The sequence below is a fragment of the Hypomesus transpacificus genome, unplaced genomic scaffold (assembly GCF_021917145.1).
Source record: "Hypomesus transpacificus isolate Combined female unplaced genomic scaffold, fHypTra1 scaffold_118, whole genome shotgun sequence".
Lineage (NCBI taxonomy): Eukaryota > Metazoa > Chordata > Actinopteri > Osmeriformes > Osmeridae > Hypomesus > Hypomesus transpacificus.
In genome coordinates this window covers 462661-481230 of record NW_025813701.1, presented here as the reverse complement: position 1 = coordinate 481230, position 18570 = coordinate 462661, and the positions used below count along the sequence as shown (strand labels likewise).

At 45.2% G+C, this 18570-nt stretch overlaps 1 protein-coding gene across 1 annotated transcript; it reads left to right on the top strand.

Annotated features, from left to right (window-relative positions):
* The first annotated feature begins 2450 nt into the window (after positions 1 to 2450).
* Positions 2451 to 18273, top strand: LOC124488068. The gene is made up of 11 exons (XM_047050541.1): positions 2451 to 2524; positions 4333 to 4415; positions 4547 to 4656; positions 7415 to 7546; positions 8860 to 9004; positions 9087 to 9277; positions 9385 to 9525; positions 9648 to 9775; positions 9984 to 10168; positions 18090 to 18159; positions 18256 to 18273. Exons 2-7 carry the CDS (start codon positions 4349 to 4351, stop codon positions 9517 to 9519), a joined length of 780 nt encoding a protein of 259 aa, XP_046906497.1. The 5' UTR covers positions 2451 to 2524; positions 4333 to 4348; the 3' UTR covers positions 9520 to 9525; positions 9648 to 9775; positions 9984 to 10168; positions 18090 to 18159; positions 18256 to 18273.
* Positions 18274 to 18570: the final 297 nt, after the last annotated feature.

Here is an 18570-nt window from a genome sequence, read left to right as displayed (position 1 = left end):
TATCTCCCCTAAATAAATAAAATTAGCATACTTAAAGACACCTTACAGTATGTTCTAAATGGCATAAATGCTGCCAATTAATAATTGACGTAACAATTTATTGAAAATGCAGTGGCCTAGCCTACAGATTAAGGTAGAACACTCGGAACCATGTACACTGTCTGCTTCATTTGATCTTGATAGGCTAAGCATTCTGTAGCAAATAATAACAATATACCCACTATTTATTCATTAAAACTAGGCTACTTAAGCATAATAATGCACCTAAAATACAAACGTGAGCAAGGGCAGCAATCTTTATCGAATCAACAGACGTGCAATTTTGCTAGCAGGGGAAGAATACAAACAACGAAAATCACCAGTTAACTTAATTTAAATTTGCAAGAACTATAGACTAATACATTAACAGGCTTAAATGAACTGACAACATAAATTATACGACTTTCAGTTCTCAAGGATGCACACGTGCAATCTCAACTGCGCTGTGAAGCGCGTCTGTGCTATTCTCCGACATGCGCTCTAACAATCACGGCTGATAGACGGCCTAAAATTTTGTACAGCTATAATTCTGATACCGTGGCGGCAGAAATTTAACCGTGGCGGGCCGCCACGTTAAAATCAACATAGGGGAAACACTGATGAATTTTAAGAATTTTGGGACAAATCGGATGCAAATGACATCACTTTGAAAATGGCCCACACCTGGTCAGCCCACACTCTCCTGAAATGTTGAGTGTGCGTCTTGCCAAATCCGCGCGTGTCTCAAGGGAAGAATGAGTGTGTGAGAATTTGGAGCACGCACGGGAAGGAGCAGGGGACACATTTCATTGGAAATTTGCCTAGAAATTAGCTAAGCATGCATGTTTCAAATATTCGCCAAAAATCAACCTTTCATCTTACCGTCAACTTTTTCTCCGATTTGTGTACTAAACATTCTCAAAAGTCTTCATATGAACTTGTTTGACTGGCTGATGTGTACAGCATCGCGAACCATTGAAAAACGTATATTCTTGACAAATTGTAACTGTTTAGAAAAATCAATGCTGCAAAATTACCAATAGGATACCAAATCTGAAATGCAATACCATCAAGATCCACAAGGCTCTTTATTTCAAGCCAAGAAGTGAAGGGAGCAAGCTTGGTGGGCCTATCCATTCCCGAAAGCCTTGTATCTTTGTGCTTTAGGGCGTGGCCTGTAGCGCCACCTATGGGTAATGGTTGGCCAGTTGTGGTGTGGTAATTACTCTTGGCCTATACTATCAATGTTTCAGGATTTTTAGAATTTTCTACCATTGCATACAAAATCGAAAATGCAATACCAACAAGATCCACATGGGCTTTTTTTTGTGTGGTTGATACTCTTGGCCTTTACCATCAAGGTTTCAGGATTTGGAGAACTTTTTCCCATTGCATGCAAAGTCGGAAATGTAATACCATCAAGATCCACAAGGCCTTTGCTAAAGACCAAGGAATTAGTGGGGGCTTGGTCAGCCCACACTCTCCTGAAATGTTGCGTGTGCGTCTTGCCAAGCCCGCGCGTGTGTGAAGGGAAGGCTGAGTGTGTGTGAATGTGGAGCGCGCGCGCTGAGGAGGAGAGGGAGAGAGGATTTGGCAAATAAGCTATAGAAATTAGCCAAGCATGTATATTTAAAATATTCACTAAAAATCTACTTTTCATCTTACATTCAACTGAAAATTGACTATGTGGGCAGAGCCGTAGCGCCACCTATGGGTAATGGTGGGCTATTTGTGGTGTGGTCATTACTCTTGGCCTATACTATAAATGTTTCAGGATTTTTAGAACTTTTTACCATTATATACAACATTGGAAATGCAATACCAACAAGATCCACATGGGCTTTTGTTTAAGTGTGCTCTAAAAAATGCTGGGTTATTTTTTCTACCCAAACGCTGGGTTGAGCCTGTTGGGTCATTTTGTTGGGTTATTTCAATGGTGTTGGGTAGTTTTTGTGCAGCCCAGCCGCTGGGTTAGAGGCTGGGTCATTCTCGCTGACAGTTTTAACAATGCAGATTGTCCTCCTCTCTTTCACCAATACGTCACCTGGTACCTTACCCAGCGGCTGCCTCACTTTAACCCAGCTGCTGGTTTATCTGCGCCAACAGACTAACTTTGTCAACAGTCTTTTTAACTGCAGGTTTCTATCCAACCGAAATTATCGACAACAGAAATAGCCTAACATTTTGCAGCAACTGTGAGTTGTTGAGGCTACCTTTTAGCTGTCAACTCACTTTGGGCAGCTAGCCACCATTATACAGTAAAATCCCAGTTTGTGTAAGAAATAAATGTACTGCTGCAAACGATTTGCGTTTATTTGGTGTTTAATGTGTTCATTTGTCAAACTGATGCAGATTGTTGTCCTTTTTTACACATATCCACGCCACCTAGTACGAACCCAGGTGCTGGGTAAAATGGTTCACCTTAACCCAGCCGCTGGGTTGTTTAATAATACATCTTTTTGTACAGCAGAATCGACGTTCACCAGCAGAGAGAAAATTAAAAAAGGTTAGTATACACTTTTGTACCTACAAATTCACTGTTGTATACAGCTGTCAATAGCCTACCAGTCCGCACCCTAGTTAGCGACAGAATGATACGCCGCTCCATTAGTTTAGGAAGTTTGTCTAGCTAGCACTAGCTGTTACCTCACCGAGCCACCTGAGTAAACTAGCTCAAGCTCGTTTAAATAAAATTAGATAAATTCATACTGCATATTGAGCAATAATTGTGTGTTTAATAAATACATTTACGGCAAACAACTTATTTTAATAAGCGTTTATTTGCGTCCGACTGAGAAAAACCCTACAACGGCTATTTGGCAATTTACCAGTCCCTCAGGCCCCGTTAAGATAAATTGAGAGCTAACGTGCCTCATAGCATTGAAGCTGAAGCCGGCGGCAAAAGCCGGCGGCAAAAGCCACGGGATACAGTGTATATGTGAAACAATTAGCCTATACAAATACGACTCTTAAGAGGTCAACTCGGCTACTTCAAACAGAAATATACAATTTCCAACAACGTTTTGATCTGCATTTGTACTGAAATACTGTAGTCATATGTGCTTGGTTCGATAAGCGCAGCTAGTTCAGCTATGCTAGTTAGCCAAGTTGTCCGCTATCTACCAAGCTTAATTTAGCAGTAAGCATCACTAGCTAGCTAACCAGCAATGATAAAATGAATTCTTTAATTTGGCTCGATCTAACTGGCGTTAAGGTTAGCTATCGATATGTGTCATGCGGAGTCAGATGGCAGAGCGGTGAGGGAGTCGGGCTAGTAATCGGAAGGTTGCTGGATCGATTCCCCGCCGTGCAAAATGACATTGTGTCCTTCACCCTACTTGCCTCGGGGGGAATGTCCCTGTACTTACTGTAAGTCGCTCTGGATAAGAGCGTCTGCTAAAATGACTAAATGTAAATGTAAAATGTGCAGCCATACCGTGTTATAAACCACCTTGTTGTAAACCAGGGGCCTGTACTACGAAACCAGTTCAACGGAGTATATTTTTGTTACAGTAGTAGAGCTAGCTAGCTAGCTAGCTAGCATCAATAAGTTAGACATGCCAAAATATTTGCAACCGCACTCTGTCACCACGGTGGTTTTCAACTTCCAGTACCGCATAATTGACACAAGACAAGCTCATTATAAAATACATTATAACATTAAACAAATAAATTACATAAATATGATAGAGTAAAAGCAACACAATCGCTTGTTAGAACAAAAAGCGACTTTAAAAAAACTAACACCCAGCAGTGTGTATTTTCTTTGCCTCTTTCGAATGCAACAGTCCTAGACGAAAAATTATATCCATACCAACATTCATTCTGCACTCACTGGTGAGCGCCCTCATATGGAACCAGAGTGGAACTGCCATTGATATGCCTATCTATCTATCTATCTATCTATCTATCTATCTATCTATCTATCTATCTATCTATCTATCTATCTATGGGAACTGCAACCAGTTCAGAAGCCGGAAGTTTCGGAGAGTGGCAGTTCTCCCCATATTAGACGTTCTCTGATCTGACTTTGATCTGTTATAATGAGCATGTTAGGCGTGCAGCATAAATTGGCATTGCGGTGTACCCTGGAATAAAGGTAACACTTGACACAGAAATTAAAGAAATAAAAAAACACCACTGTGACACTGAAAATGTAGGATTAAACCGGAAGTTACCTCTCAAACTCACATATTGGTTTTCACAGTAAAGGCCTCTGACATTACCATTGCAGTAGGATATGCATTTGTAATAATATTAGTGTTATTTTTATTGTTCAGCCTATATGATGCTCTCCTCGTTTTAATGTTTCAGGTTAATCCACTAGGCTATGGACAGCTTTGTTAGGGATATACTTGAGAAATGGCAGCTTCCAGACCTTCTTGATAGTTTCCTAGGTAAGTAAATCAGGTTTGAAAGCCTTATATGTCTTTTTATGCAAGGAACAGGCCTGTGTATGGGTGTGTCTGTGTCTTTCTGTTGTGATTTTGTAAAAAAAAAAAAAATCTTTTGTGTCTTTGTCTTTCAGAAAATGCTATAGATGAGGACAGTTTTAAACTTCTTGATGAGGGAACCATTCACAACCTAATCCCCAAAATCGGCCTCAGGCTTAAGTTTCTAAAACATTACAGAGAACTTGTAAGTAGTTAGAATAGATAGGACCAGTTGTAAAGAAATTACTTTTATTTATTTATTTATATTTATTTATATTTTAGGACTAATGGCATACGTTTGCTTTCGATGCAAAAGGCAAATTCCTGGTGATGCAAAGTGTCTCTTTACACATTTACGTGCATTACACAATGTAAATAGTTCCTCAACATATTTCCAATGCAGCGAAAATGGCTGCGGCAGAACATTCACATACATTAGGTCTTACAGAAGACATCTACTGCAGCATGTAAACCAAGTTGAGCCTGTTCTTTGTGAAGGTCCTCCCCGGCCTGTTAAGTTCCTGAATGCTGAAGAGGTTCCAGCACAGGAAGCTGTAGATGAATGGGATGAATTGGAACAAGAGGGCATTACCAATCGGGTAGCTCTTTTTTTAGCAAATCTGAGGTCCAAGTCTTCCCAAACTTTTTCCACCATAAACTTTGTGGTTCAGCAGACCTCTAGTTTAATTAGTGACATTGTGGGTAGACTACAATAGAAGACCATGTCTCTATTCAGTCAATTTGGTCATAGAGCAGAGGTAGAGGAACTCAGAGAGGAATTTAAACACTCTGCTGAACCCCTTCAGAGGCCTGGAGACAGATTACAAACAGATGCAGTATTTTGCTCAATCAGGAAACTTTATTCAGCCAGTTGAAGAGGTTTTGCCAGGGGTTTCCTATGTACAGCAAAGGGACTCTGCCACCGGCATGGTCAAACAGGTTGCTATCCCTGTTACATATCAGCGGATTCCACTGAAGCGCCTTCTGGTCCAGGTTCTTAAAATTCCTGGTATTTTACAGACAATGCTAGCATGGCAGCAGAGAGAGGGTGATGTGCTTCAGGACGTCTTTGATGGGGACTTTTGTAAAACACATCCACTATTCTTGAAAGAAGTTTCCATTCCACTCCTCATCTACACTGATGACTGTGAAACTGTAAATCCTCTTGGATCGAAGACTTCAATACATAAGCTAGGGTTTGTGTATTTTATAATTAAGAGCTTGCCACCAGACTTGCTATCCAGTTTACGGTCACACTTCCTTTTAGCAGTGTACAAAACGGATGATGCGAAGACCTATGGGCTTGATTCTGTGCTGCAACCTGTGGTTGAAGAGCTCAAGTTTCTTGAAAGTGATGGCATCACCGTTGACACTCCTGGCTTTAAAGGTGTAGTTAAGTTCACGGTTGTCCAGGTAGTAGGGGACAACTTGGGCATGAATGGCATTCTTGGTTACTCTGAAAGCTTCTCGGGTAATTATGTGTGTCGGTGGTGCAAAGCACATCGAAATGTCTTGAGGGTGCAAACAACGGAAGATCCAGCACTGTTGAGAGATATCCACAGTCATGAGGCAGATTTGCATACAGCCAACCCCTCTGAGACAGGGTTGAAAAGAGACAGTGTGCTCAACAACTTGTCTTTTTATCATGTTACTGACAATGTGGCAGCAGCCATCATGCATGACATCTTAGAAGGGGTAGGGCCATATGAGGTGAAGCTTGTGTTGAATTCTCTGATCGAGCAAAAACATCTTACACTCGAAAAGATCAACTACAGAATCACAAGCTGTGATTATGGCTTCAGTGAGAATGGCAACAAACCCTCTCTGATCAGCAAACATGATCTAAGAAACCTTGATGGTGCCATGCGGCAGTCAGCATCTCAAATGTGGTGCCTACTTAGGTTACTTCCAGCCATGATTGGTGACCTGATCCCCATAGAAAACAAGGAGTGGCAACTTCTCCTCCTCTTGCTGTTATGCATGGAGTTCATCTTCTCTCCTTCTCTAACTGTTGCATCAACCCTATACCTAACCAAGATCATTGAGGAGCATCATTCCCTCTTCCTAGAGCTCTATCCTCATCGGCATTTGCGGCCAAAACACCATTTCATGCTACACTATCCAAAAGCAATCACAAAGTTGGGCCCCTTGATGCAATTCTGGGCAATGCGGTTTGAGGCAAAACATGGTTTCTTCAAACGGGTTAGTCATGTCACATGCAACTTTCGTAACATCTGCAAAACAATGGCATTTCGACATCAGATGATGCAGTGCTACAGTTTCTTGTCTGGTTCAGTGCTAAGCCACAATACTGAAGTTGGTCCGGGGCACTGTACCTTCTTGGCCACCTTAGACAGATTTCAAGAAATCCAAAGTGGTCTAACTGGTATCCCCCTCGTCAGCGAAGTTTTTGTGCCGGCCTGGGTAACCTTCAAGGGTATGGAATACAGAGCAGGCATGTCAGTATTCCTTTCCTATGAAACAGATGGAGAGCCTCAGTTTGGGCTTATAAAAAGCATAATTGTTCTGGAACAAACCACAAACACACCAACAATGAAGTTGGTTGTACAGAAATGGGAAACTAAAGGTTTTGAGAGGCATTTCTTTGCATACAGCGTGACCCCCACTCACAGTTTGGCAGCTGTTGATGTGGAAGAGCTGCTTGATCATCATCCATTACAAGCTGTTAAGTCATACAGAGAGCATGATGACAGTTTCTACATCTCCCTGCGCTATAGAATCTTTTAGACTTCATCAGCTGAACTGATGAAGAAAAGTTAACAATATTTTCAATACTTTACATTATTCATCAAGTCTTGCTTTACTTTTAAAAACTTTTTTTACCTGTTACGTAGTCATTTAAGGCTTCCAAAAAGCCCCTTGTCCACAATGAGCAAGGATTGTACAGCTCTGCGAACACATAATGAGTGGATAAGTTAAATCTCTTTGGCCTACCATCATAGATGGGAAATGCTGTGCCCCCTACTGCCCCACTTACAAGCCCAGATGTGCCACCTGCTACACTTCCTTTGGAAGAAACGACCATGGTCGTGGATCAGACGATGCCACTTGTACTGCACATCATTCCAGTATTTGTAAGTCCCAAATGTTCTGACTTTTTAATTATTACCTAAACAGTAAGAAACCATAAGACAAAGACGCTGCTTGGTCAGAATATCGGTATCACACCTAATTGAAAAATTTGAATAAGCCAGGCTGCATAGGTACCTTCCCAGACACAAGCATCGTTGTCAAATCAAATCAAATGTATTTGTATAGCCCTTTTTACACGCAAGCATGTCACAGAGGGCTTCACATACGCCCATAGAACTGCCCCTCAACCAACCTAAGTTTACTGTCCATAAACTTACTTTATGGAACAGCTCCCTATAATGTGACTGCAGGATAAACTGACCTCCTGAGCTGATAAATAAATGATCTGATGGTATATTCATTTCTGAATTCATACGTCTTCTTACTGAGGATTTGAGCCTTGTAACGTTAACCTACAGATGTTCGTTAATTTAGCTAGCTAGTGTAGCAATGCGTTACTTCTGATGAGCAATAGCGCTACATTGCTAACAACAGCTTAGGTAGTATGTAGCAATCGATTTTTAAAATTATCATATCCATTTCAGTTGTCAGGGGGATCAACTTTAGACATAAAACAGCAGATTTGTATCTTACCTGGTTGCTCTTTTGCTGACAACCGATGAATTGCCATGTGGCTGCAATAGACTTACCAAGCCAGCGCCTTTATGGTGAATTATGATGGCAAGTGGGCAGGCGCACGAGAAACACAAGACGCACGAAAAGTTTAAAGTGCTTATGCACGTGCAAAGTGGCAGACACTGAGGAAGACTTTGAGGAAAACAGGAAGTGATTTTCACATTTATCAGCAAGAGGCTACTTTCAAACCCTCACAGGCCTATCACTATGACATCACACACAACCATCGTCTCATATTCAGTCGCACTCTCATCAATATGCTGAAGAATATTCTTCTAAGTTGCATGGCGGGGCACGGAGTCACGCACTATGTTCCTAACTATCACATTCACACATCCCCACCAAAGCCAGCGCTACTATACGTAACACAACTCTGTAACACTCGCTACGTTACAGCTTGTGAGCAACAGACTGGAGTACAATTTAATTAGCTAGCGTACACTCTTATGGTAACTGATGACTTAATTTGTACCCAGGATAACAGCAAATAAGAATACAGACTCAATAAACGCTTTGGAAAACTCCTCAGACAGTCCATTTTAGTCTTGCCGCAAGGCATGCTGGGAACCAAGTTGGTCGTCCGTGCTCCATGCATGCATTGTCCCTTTTTAGAAAACATTAAAGAATCAGAAACTGTCTTGCATAGTCATGTTCACAATATATTATAATGTCTTGTCAGGAAATATGGTATGCCCAGGGCCAGAACCACCGTCCAGCCACTGGGTTCCTTGAGGAGAGACTGAGAAACATCAGAAAAAGACTCAGAAGCATGAGCAGACCACAGCGTGAAGCCATGCATGAGCCCAACAGGACCTTCATACCAGGTAATACTTGAACTTTTGTAATAATAAGTTACAAAACACCCATTAAAATTTTTGACAGTATTCTCAACTGTGTGCTTCACAGAATCAGCTATATCTGACACCAGAGCAGAACAATTAAAAGAGTGGCTGAGAAACAACACACAGCCCATCAGCCAGGTGGAGCAAATTATGCTCGACACAGCACCACACAGGGCAACATGGATCAGGGCAAATGGCTCCAAAACCATTGTCGAGGTCCTCCATGAATTCCCCAGACTGACCGCTCCAGGCATGGTACGTGCTAATATAATATGATGTTGTAATTAAAATGAATTATTTATAATGTGAGAAATGCTATATTAATATATAAATCTTTTCTGTGACTGTTTTCCATCTTCTAGATCGCGCAAGACTTTTTTTTCTGCACAGAGACGCTGCACCAAAGTTGTTCGAGACGTGGCTGCCGGTGTATGCAGAGAAGATCCTGCACCCGGCTAAATTCGAACAGAAACTGCCATTTCCTGTGGAGGAGATGACACTGGGTAAAAAATGTTTTCCCTTTAACTGTACACATAAGTTATGTTATAGGGTACTAAGTGCCCAGGTCACAGCTATGCCAATCCATATCATATTGCATGATACCCATAGAATTGTCTTTCTACAGATGCCAAGGGGGATATTGCCCTGAGGCTGCTGCCCAGCTTGCTCCCGCCGCCAGTTTTCAAAGTGGGCCGAAAAGTGTTCCGGCCCAGTGTCGATGAGGCCAGACAAGCCTTCATTGACCTTCGGCCTGTAAGTAAGATTTAGTTTATTTGAAAGGGAATGTCATTGATTTTGTCATTCACATGGTATTCTTGCAGGGCCCAAGAGGACTACTCTCTCCTCAAGCTAGAACTCAGAAAGAAAGAAAAACATTACAAGGCATTATCCAGCTGATTTGTTGCTTGTGAAATGTATCCTTATATTTCTCCTGTCTGTTCTTTCTTTCTCTTGATCATAGGTTGGAACAAACATGGTGGAGTACCTCCAACAGGCAGAGGTGTCAAGGCCTTAAGGTGCCAGTATGGTACTCCGACTCTGTTACGGATGAGCGGACCGCCGGATAGGACGGATTAATTAGCATTTCTATTGCCTTTATGGTTCTCCGAAGGCTGGGGGTGCTGAAAACAATTCATTGCCAGAACAGTAGGTGGAGAAGCGTTTTTTTGTCGAAAACACGTTGCTTTGTTGCGTCTTTGTAAGTTAGAAACCGTCGTTGTTTATCTCCCACCTCTCATCACACGTGTGACACTTTTACCAGCTGTCACTAGTCAGACGATGAGTGCAGCAGGTGCAGTCACATAATATTATATCAAAGACTGTGTCTAATTCAATATAACCACCTGAAAGAGCAAACTTATCTCTATCATGGTAGGTATTATTTGTGGGGAAAATAGTAGCACTCTATAACAAAATGATGTGCTTATCTTATATACCCCGCCACGTCATATTATGTGGCCGGCGGAAGCTTAATGGGCTATTGAAATAAGTCTACGCTGCTTTACAGCGTGCATTGACCATAAACGACATCTCTCACCAGGCATTTCGATTCTATTACGGCAAAGTGACTACATCCCGCCTCTAGAAAGCAGTGTATGCACATCAGTGTTAAATGCAAAGTTTAACTGGGTGAAGGCGAGCATGGTTTGAATGACAGCACTCCAATGCAGCCGGTTCTGCGAACGTACCCCATGTGCATTTTCAGCCAAGGTCCTCGGGCATTCAACCCAAGTTGGTATCGCTCTCGAACTTGGTTAGAGTAGGCTACTCAGCCAAGCTAGCATGTTTCTGCTTTCCTTGTCGACAATTTGGAGCCAGAAATGATGAAGACATGACCTTCATTAGACAAGGTTTTACCAATTGGAAAACGGCAATGTTTATTTTAAATAAAGCTCAAAAAGCTATTCTGCATTCAAATGAAGGGCAAAAAAAACTTTGCTCTTGCGCTATGCGTGCTTGCATTTTGTCACCAAACACATTTGCAAATTTATCCTCCAAGAAAAACTGCAGTTTGTCCAAGAATTAAAAGGCGGACTTCAATTGCAGCATAATAGGCCCTATGTTCACAAAAGCTACAACAAAAACACAATGTTTTTACATCGTTACTGACGTTACATCGTAGTTACAACTGGCCCTTTGACGGCAACCATAATGCTGATGTGGCCCTCGGTGAAAATGAGTTTGACACCCCTGCGATATAGACAAGGCTCTGGTTTTGTGAATTCATTTCTCCACCACCAAGTGTATAATCCAATGTGAAAAATGATACACAAAAAGGCTGATATAATTGGAAATAAAAAGATCCATACAAACTATGTACTGTCAAAACTACAATGTACTACTCTAGGTCACTAAACTGTGGCAGTCAGTGCACAGACAACAAACTCACGTTTCTGAATTCGCTAGAGTAGAGCATAAACTAGCTCACAATAAACTTTCTCTCCAAGAAGTTCTCATCACAGACGTCTTTCAAAAAGACGACCTTAGAGAAAACGCCTTTCTGTCGAAGTCGGAAATGATGTCGTTTGAAAATGATGTCGTAGCGGACCAATCACGGCCAAGGGGTATCCGTCGCGTACAGCACGGCACGACGGATCGACAGGAATTTAAACGGTGCACGGGAAAGGTCTCCGACGGCCCCGCAGACGACGGAGAGGGCATTTCAGGGCGTTCCAACTATGCGTAGGCCCTTCCTATGTGTCCGTAATCGTATAGTACGGAGTAGCATATAACGGCCTTAAGCCCTTCCCATGTGTCCGTAATCGTATAGTACAGAGTAGCATATAACGGCCTTTACCCCTACGTCCTCTCACTTGGGGATGAACACTTGTGCTCCCAGGCATTTTCCATCATAGCGGGACAGGCCTTAGAGCAAAGCACACTGCTTGGGGCAGTGGATGTGTGCTTCAAGGCTTTTTACACCTTTGACATCAACTACCCCAAGCAGTGTTCTCCTATATGGGAATTTTTTCAAGAAGGAGTGTTTGAATTGGAGGGTAGTGTCTAGCCTGGCTGCCAGCCCAACTTCTCCCCGCCCAAAATAAATTTGTTCGGGAAATTGGGTCTGGGGGGTCTCGTATTGGGGACCAACTACAGAAAACCAGAATCTGGGCGAACCAATGAAATTGCCAGGGCGGGCTTTATTCGATGATGGACAGATGATCAACAGTAACGTAATCACCCACGTCACAAAAGAGCGCTTAAGTTGAATTCGTTTTGAACAAACATGGCTACCGCTGGAGATCTGGGATGTTGTGATTCTGCCATCGAGTCTGTTTTAGAAGACATCGACAGCGCATTAATTTTGAAAGAGGAACAGAGAGACGCAATCAAGGCATTTGTCGATGGAAAATATGTTTTTGCCGTCCTTCCTACGGGATTCGGTAAAAGTTTAATTTATCAGCTTGCCCCGATGGAGTTTTAATCCTAAACGGAGAACTTCGTATATGCATTGCCCTTTATTGTTTCGCTCAAAAAGGTTGACCGTGTGAACAAGTACTCTCCCTACCCTTAAATTAATTTTACAACACCGGCAAAAATCGTTTGTATTCATTCTTCAAGCATACTTCAAGTCTGCTTGTAGTTTAGTTCTGTTGACAACAACTATGCGGTGCTTAACATACGTCACATACTCTGTTGCTCTGATTGGTTGTAGATCTATCCAATTGAGCGAAGAGGCATTTGTTTTCCAGGCTCGTTTGAAACACGCCCTGTAGTCAAAGCCCAACGGAGAGTTCTCAGACTCATATTCTGACTAGAATTATGAGTATGACAACGTCAGGCTAGGTAGTGTCACCCCTTCTGTAAAATTTTTGAAAACATCCATCCTTGCTTGTAAATAGGTGTCTTAATCATGTTTATATTGTTTCTTGATTGTGTTTTAATCCTGTTTTGATTGGCTTGTTGTTGTTGTTTTTGTTTTGATTAATTTAAACATATGATTACATAATGTGCATTTAATCTCGTCGTCGTCGTCGTCGTCGTCATCTGCCGCTTGTCCGGGGATCGGGTCGCGGGGGCAGCGACCTAAGCAGGGAGGCCCAGACTTCCCTCCCCCCGGCCACTTCCGCCAGCTCTTCCTGGGGGACCCCAAGGCGTTCCCAGGCCAGCTGAGAGACATAGTCCCTCCAGCGTGTCCTGGGTCTTCCCCGGGGCCTCTTCCCAGTGGGACGTGCCCGGAACACCTCACCAGGGAGGCGTCCAGGAGGCATCCTAATCAGATGCCCGAGCCACCTCAGCTGGCTCCTCTCGACGCGGAGGAGCAGCGGTTCTACTCTGAGCCCCTCCCGGATGACCGAGCTTCTCACCCTATCTCTAAGGGAGAGCCCGGACACCCTACGGAGAAAGCTCATTTCGGCCGCTTGTATTCGCGATCTCGTTCTTTCGGTCCCTACCCATAGTTCGTGACCATAGGTGAGGGTAGGAACGTAGATCGACTGGTAAATAGAGAGCTTCGCCTTTCGACTCAGCTCCTTCTTCACCACGACGGACCGATGCAGAGCCCGCATCACTGCGGACGCCGCACCGATCCGCCTGTCGACCTCGCGCTCCATTCTTCCCTCACTCGTGAACAAGACCCCGAGATACTTGAACTCCTCCGCTTGGTTCAGGATCTCCTCCCCGACCCGGAGATGGCACTCCACCCTTTTCCGGTCGATTACCATGGCCTCAGATTTGGAGGTGCTGATTCGCATCCCAGCCGCTTCACATTCGGTTGCGAACCGCTCCAGTGAGAGCTGAAGGTCACGGCCCGATGAAGCCAACAGGACCACATCATCCGCAAAAAGCAGCGACCCGATCCTGAGGTCACCAAACCGGACCCCCTCAACACCCTGGCTGCGCCTAGAAATTCTGTCCATATAGGTAATGAACAGAATCGGTGACATAGGGCAGCCCTGGCGGAGTCCAACCCTCACCGGAAACAAGTTCGACTTACTACCGGCAATGCGGACCAAACTCTGGCACCGGTCGTACAGGGACCGGACAGCCCCGATCAGGAAATCCGGTACCCCGTACTCTCGGAGCACCCCCCACATGAGCCCCCGAGGGACACGGTCGAACGCCTTTTCCAAATCCACAAAACATGTGTAGACTGGTTGGGCGAACTCCCATGTACCCTCCAGGACTCCGCGGAGGGTATAAAGCTGGTCCACTGTTCCACGGCCAGGACGAAAACCACATTGCTCCTCCTGAATCCGAGGTTCGACAATCCGACGGACCCTCCTCTCCAGGACCCCTGAATAGACTTTCCCAGGGAGGCTGAGGAGTGTGATCCCCCTAAAGTTGGAGCACACCCTCCGGTCCCCCTTTTTAAAGAGGGGAACCACCACCCCGGTCTGCCAGTCCAGAGGCACTGTCCCCGATGTCCACGCGATGTTGCAGAGTCGTGTCAACCAAGACAGCCCTACAACATCCAGAGCCTTAAGGAACTCCGGGCGGACCTCATCCACCCCAGGGGCCCTGCCACCGCGGAGCTTTTCAACCACCTCGGCGACCTCAGCCCCAGAGATAGAAGGGCCCCCCCCGATGTCCCCAGACTCTGCCTCCACGTCGGAAAGCGTGTTGGTGGAATTAAGGAGGTCTTCGAAGTATTCCTTCCACCGATCCAGGACGTCCCCCGTCGAGGTCAGCAGCGCACCATCCCCACCGTATACAGTGTTGACAGAGCACTGCTTCCCCCTCCTGAGCCGCCGGATGGTGGTCCAGAACCTTTTTGAAGCCGTTCGGAAGTCATTCTCCATGGCCTCGCCGAACTCCTCCCATGCCCGGGTTTTTGCCTCCGCGACCGCCAAAGCCGCGTTCCGCTTGGCCTGCCGGTACACATCAGCTGCCTCTGGAGTCCTACCAGCCAATAAAGTCCGATAGGCCTCCTTCTTCAGCTTGACGGCATCCCTCACCTCCGGAGTCCACCACCGGGTCCGAGGGTTACCGCCGCGACATGCACCGACCGCCCTGCGGCCGCAGCTCCGGTCAGCCGCTTCAACAATGGAGGCCCGGAACATGGCCCATTCGGACTCAATGTCCCCGGCCCCCCCCGAGACATGATCGAAGCTCTCCCGGAGGTGGGAGTTGAAGCTCCTTCTGACAGAGGGTTCCGCCAGACGTTCCCAGCAGACCCTCACATTACGTTTGGGCCTGCCAGGCCTGACCGGCGTCCTCCCCCACCATCGAAGCCAACTCACCACCAGGTGGTGATCAGTTGACAGCTCCGCCCCTCTCCTCACCCGAGTGTCCAAGACATGCGGCCCCAAGTCCGATGACACGACTACAAAGTCGATCATCGAACTGAGACCTCGGGTGTCCTGGTGCCAGGTGCACATATGGACACCCTTATGCTTGAACATGGTGTTCGTTATGGACAAACCGTGTCTAGCACAGAAGTCCAACAACAAAACACCACTCGGGTTCAGATCGGGGGGGCCGTTCCTCCCAATCACGCCCCTCCAGGTCTCACTGTCATTGCCCACATGAGCATTGAAGTCCCCCAGGAGGACGAGGGAATCCCCAGGAGGAGCGCTTTCCAGCACCCCCCCCAGAGACTCCAAAAAGGGTGGGTACTCTGAGCTGCCGTTTGGTGCATAAGCACAAACGACAGTGAGGACCCGTCCCCCCACCCGAAGGCGGAGGGAGGCTACCCTCTCGTCCACCGGGGTGAACCCCAATGTACAGGCGCCGAACCGAGGGGAAACCAGTATTCCCACCCCAGCTCGACGCCTCTCACCAAGGGCAACTCCAGAGTGGAAGAGAGTCCAGCCCCTCTCAAGGAGACTGGTTCCGGAGCCCACGCTGTGCGTCGAGGCGAGGCCGACTATATCTAGCCGGAAACTCTCTACCTCGCGCACCAGCTCAGGCTCCTTTCCCGCCAGCGAGGTGACGTTCCACGTCCCTAAAGCTAACTTTTGCAGCCGAGGATCGGACCGCCAAGGCCCCCGCCTTCGGCCGCCGCCCGTCTCACACTGCACCCGACCCCCATGACCCCTCCTGCGGATGGTGAGCCCACTGGAAGAGGGTCCCACGTTGTCTCTTCGGGCTGTGCCCGACCGGGCCCCATGGGAAAAGGCCCGGCCACCAGGCGCTCGCCATCGAGCCCCACCCCCGGGCCTGGCTCCAGGGGGGGGCCCCGGTGACCCGCTTCCGGGCAGGGGCAACTGAGAACCATTGTTGTATTTCTTCATGGTTGGTTTTTTGAGCCACTCTTTGTCTGGTCTTTCACCTGGAACCTGTTTGCCTTGGGTGACCCTACCAGGGGCATGAAGCCCCCGACAACATAGCTTCCAGGATCACTAGGACACGCAAACCCCTCCACCGCGGTAAGGTGGTGACTCAAGGAGGGGACATTTAATCTAATCAAATGTAATAACCAAATGTAGTTCTAAAACAAATGTTCTAAAACAATGTTCTGAGTCTGCTCTATTTCAAACGTCGCAGATACGTCGGCTCATGACTGACTGTTCCATTATTCTCATTCCGTGTTGTAGCAAGCATAATCTAGAGCCAAAGACTTGCGAGTCAGAGCCGTTCACTTTTAAAAAACCGTAATCTATCTTCACATAGAAGGAGCAGTCGTTACCCTTAATTGTACATCATGAGTAGCCTAAATTTCCTTGCGCATCGCTAAACTGAAAACTCAATAATTTCGCCTGACGATAGGTCGGTAAGGGGCCCGTTGGTGAGATCTGCACTCGGGCCCGCCAAGTCCTTGTTACGCCGCTGGTTGGAAACATGTTTGTTTTCAACCCAGCATTTTTTAGAGTGTGTGGTTGTATCTCTTGGCCTTTACTATCAAGATCGGAACTGGTTATCATTTCAAAGCATTCATAAATTCAAAACATTTGTTATCTTTTAATACCTGCCAGTGCTATCAACATTACGTGTGCCCATACATGTTAACCATAAGCGCTAGCTAAGCTAGGTAGCTAGCTAGGCTGTGCGATTTGATCCTGGACATCGCCTCACATCTGGTAGGCTTTCAACTCGTGAGAGCTGACACTGCACTCTCTGGCAAAACCAAAGGCGGTGGTATTTGTTTCTACATCAACAGTGGCTGGTGTGTAGATGTGACAGTGATTCTGCAACATTGTTCTCCGGATCTGGAATCATTTTTTATCATCTTTAAACCTTTTTACTCGCCACGAGAATTCGCGTCGCTCATTTTGGTAGGAGTTTACATGGCGCCGGGTCCACAGGTTAAAGAGGCCCAACGCACGCTCGCCGACCAGATTCTGAGTGTGGAGCGAGCAAACCCGGATTCCCTTGTTATTGTACTCGGCGACTTTAAAGGGGCAATAGACTGTTGTTTTTTGGGGGTATTTCACACTGTTCCTTAAGGTCTCCGAACAGGGTATGTAACATTGTTTGAGCTGAAAATGCCCCTAGCGCTGTTCTATGACCCCTGATACATCCTCTGAAATTTTCCCGGGAAAAAACGTAGGTTTTCTCCTTTTATGGTATGCTCCTTAATATTTATATGAGCTGCGCGCTGATTGGTTGGCTTACAACGAGCGAAGCTGCGAGCAAAGACGCGACATGCACTCACTAAAACCTCCAAGGTGAAAATACCATGGAGGCATTAGGTGTTCGACCTTATATGTTTGAGCCTGAATCAGAGGAAGAATCTGAAGTAGAGGAGCAACCATTCGCCCGAAGATTTGAAATGACTGTTTCAGATTGGTAAATTGTCATTTCGAATTGACTTGAATTTGCAACATCACCTGTTAGCTGCACAGTTATAGCTTAGCTCCTAGTGTAGGCTAATACTCGCACTTCAATGTCATAGCCTGAGCATTACTTTGTCTTAGGTTTGTTTTAGCATTGTAAGCTAAATGTTATTCATTTGCACTGTTTTATTACTTGTACCCTCTTGGTATTTTTTTGTCAAGACGCCCTGTTAGCTAAAAAGTTCGCAGCCAGTCTGCATTGGGCTGTTCATAGCCCTGATTGCAACGAAAGAATAAGTCAGTACAGTAATATTTTTACCGTATTCTCCTGCTGATTAGGCCACCTGATTATGAGAGTACTTTCTTTCCATGTAGTTATATATGATCTTACAATCATCTGCCCTCACCAGGTGTACTTGTGGAAACTGTGCACACATGCCCCTGGATAAAGAAAATATATGTTGTCGGAAAATACCTCAGGTAACTAAAACTGGAGATACATGTACAAGCTACATGCTGCTTTCTGCACATCCAAAATTGTGAAATAACTGCATGGTCATCATGTTTTTTTTACAGGTCATGAGAAGAATGGACCAGGTTTCTGAAGCAATAATCTGTATGATTGACCATCCTGGCCTCGATCCGGTGTGCCTCAATATGTATTCCTTGCAAAATGCAATGAATATTTAAGTTTACGTTTGAGAATAAGAGGGATGGAAAGGTGCGGCCAATCTGATACATAATTCAGCATTCATTATTAGTTGAGCATATTACAAAAAACTGTTTGATCAAGACAGAATGACAAACTTTATTTTGTGTCAACACAATCATCCAGTGTTATACTCTGAAATGTAAAATAAATACTAATGATAAAATAAATAGTAAAAAAAT

Coding starts and splice junctions, on each gene's coding strand:
- LOC124488068 (XM_047050541.1), top strand. CDS start 4,349: ATGGACAGCTTTGTTAGGGATATACTTGAGAAATGGCAGCTTCCAGAC. Junction 4,657..7,414: donor TAAAACATTACAGAGAACTT/GTAAGTAGTTAG, acceptor CTACCATCATAG/ATGGGAAATGCTGTGCCCCC. Junction 7,547..8,859: donor TGCACATCATTCCAGTATTT/GTAAGTCCCAAA, acceptor ATGTCTTGTCAG/GAAATATGGTATGCCCAGGG.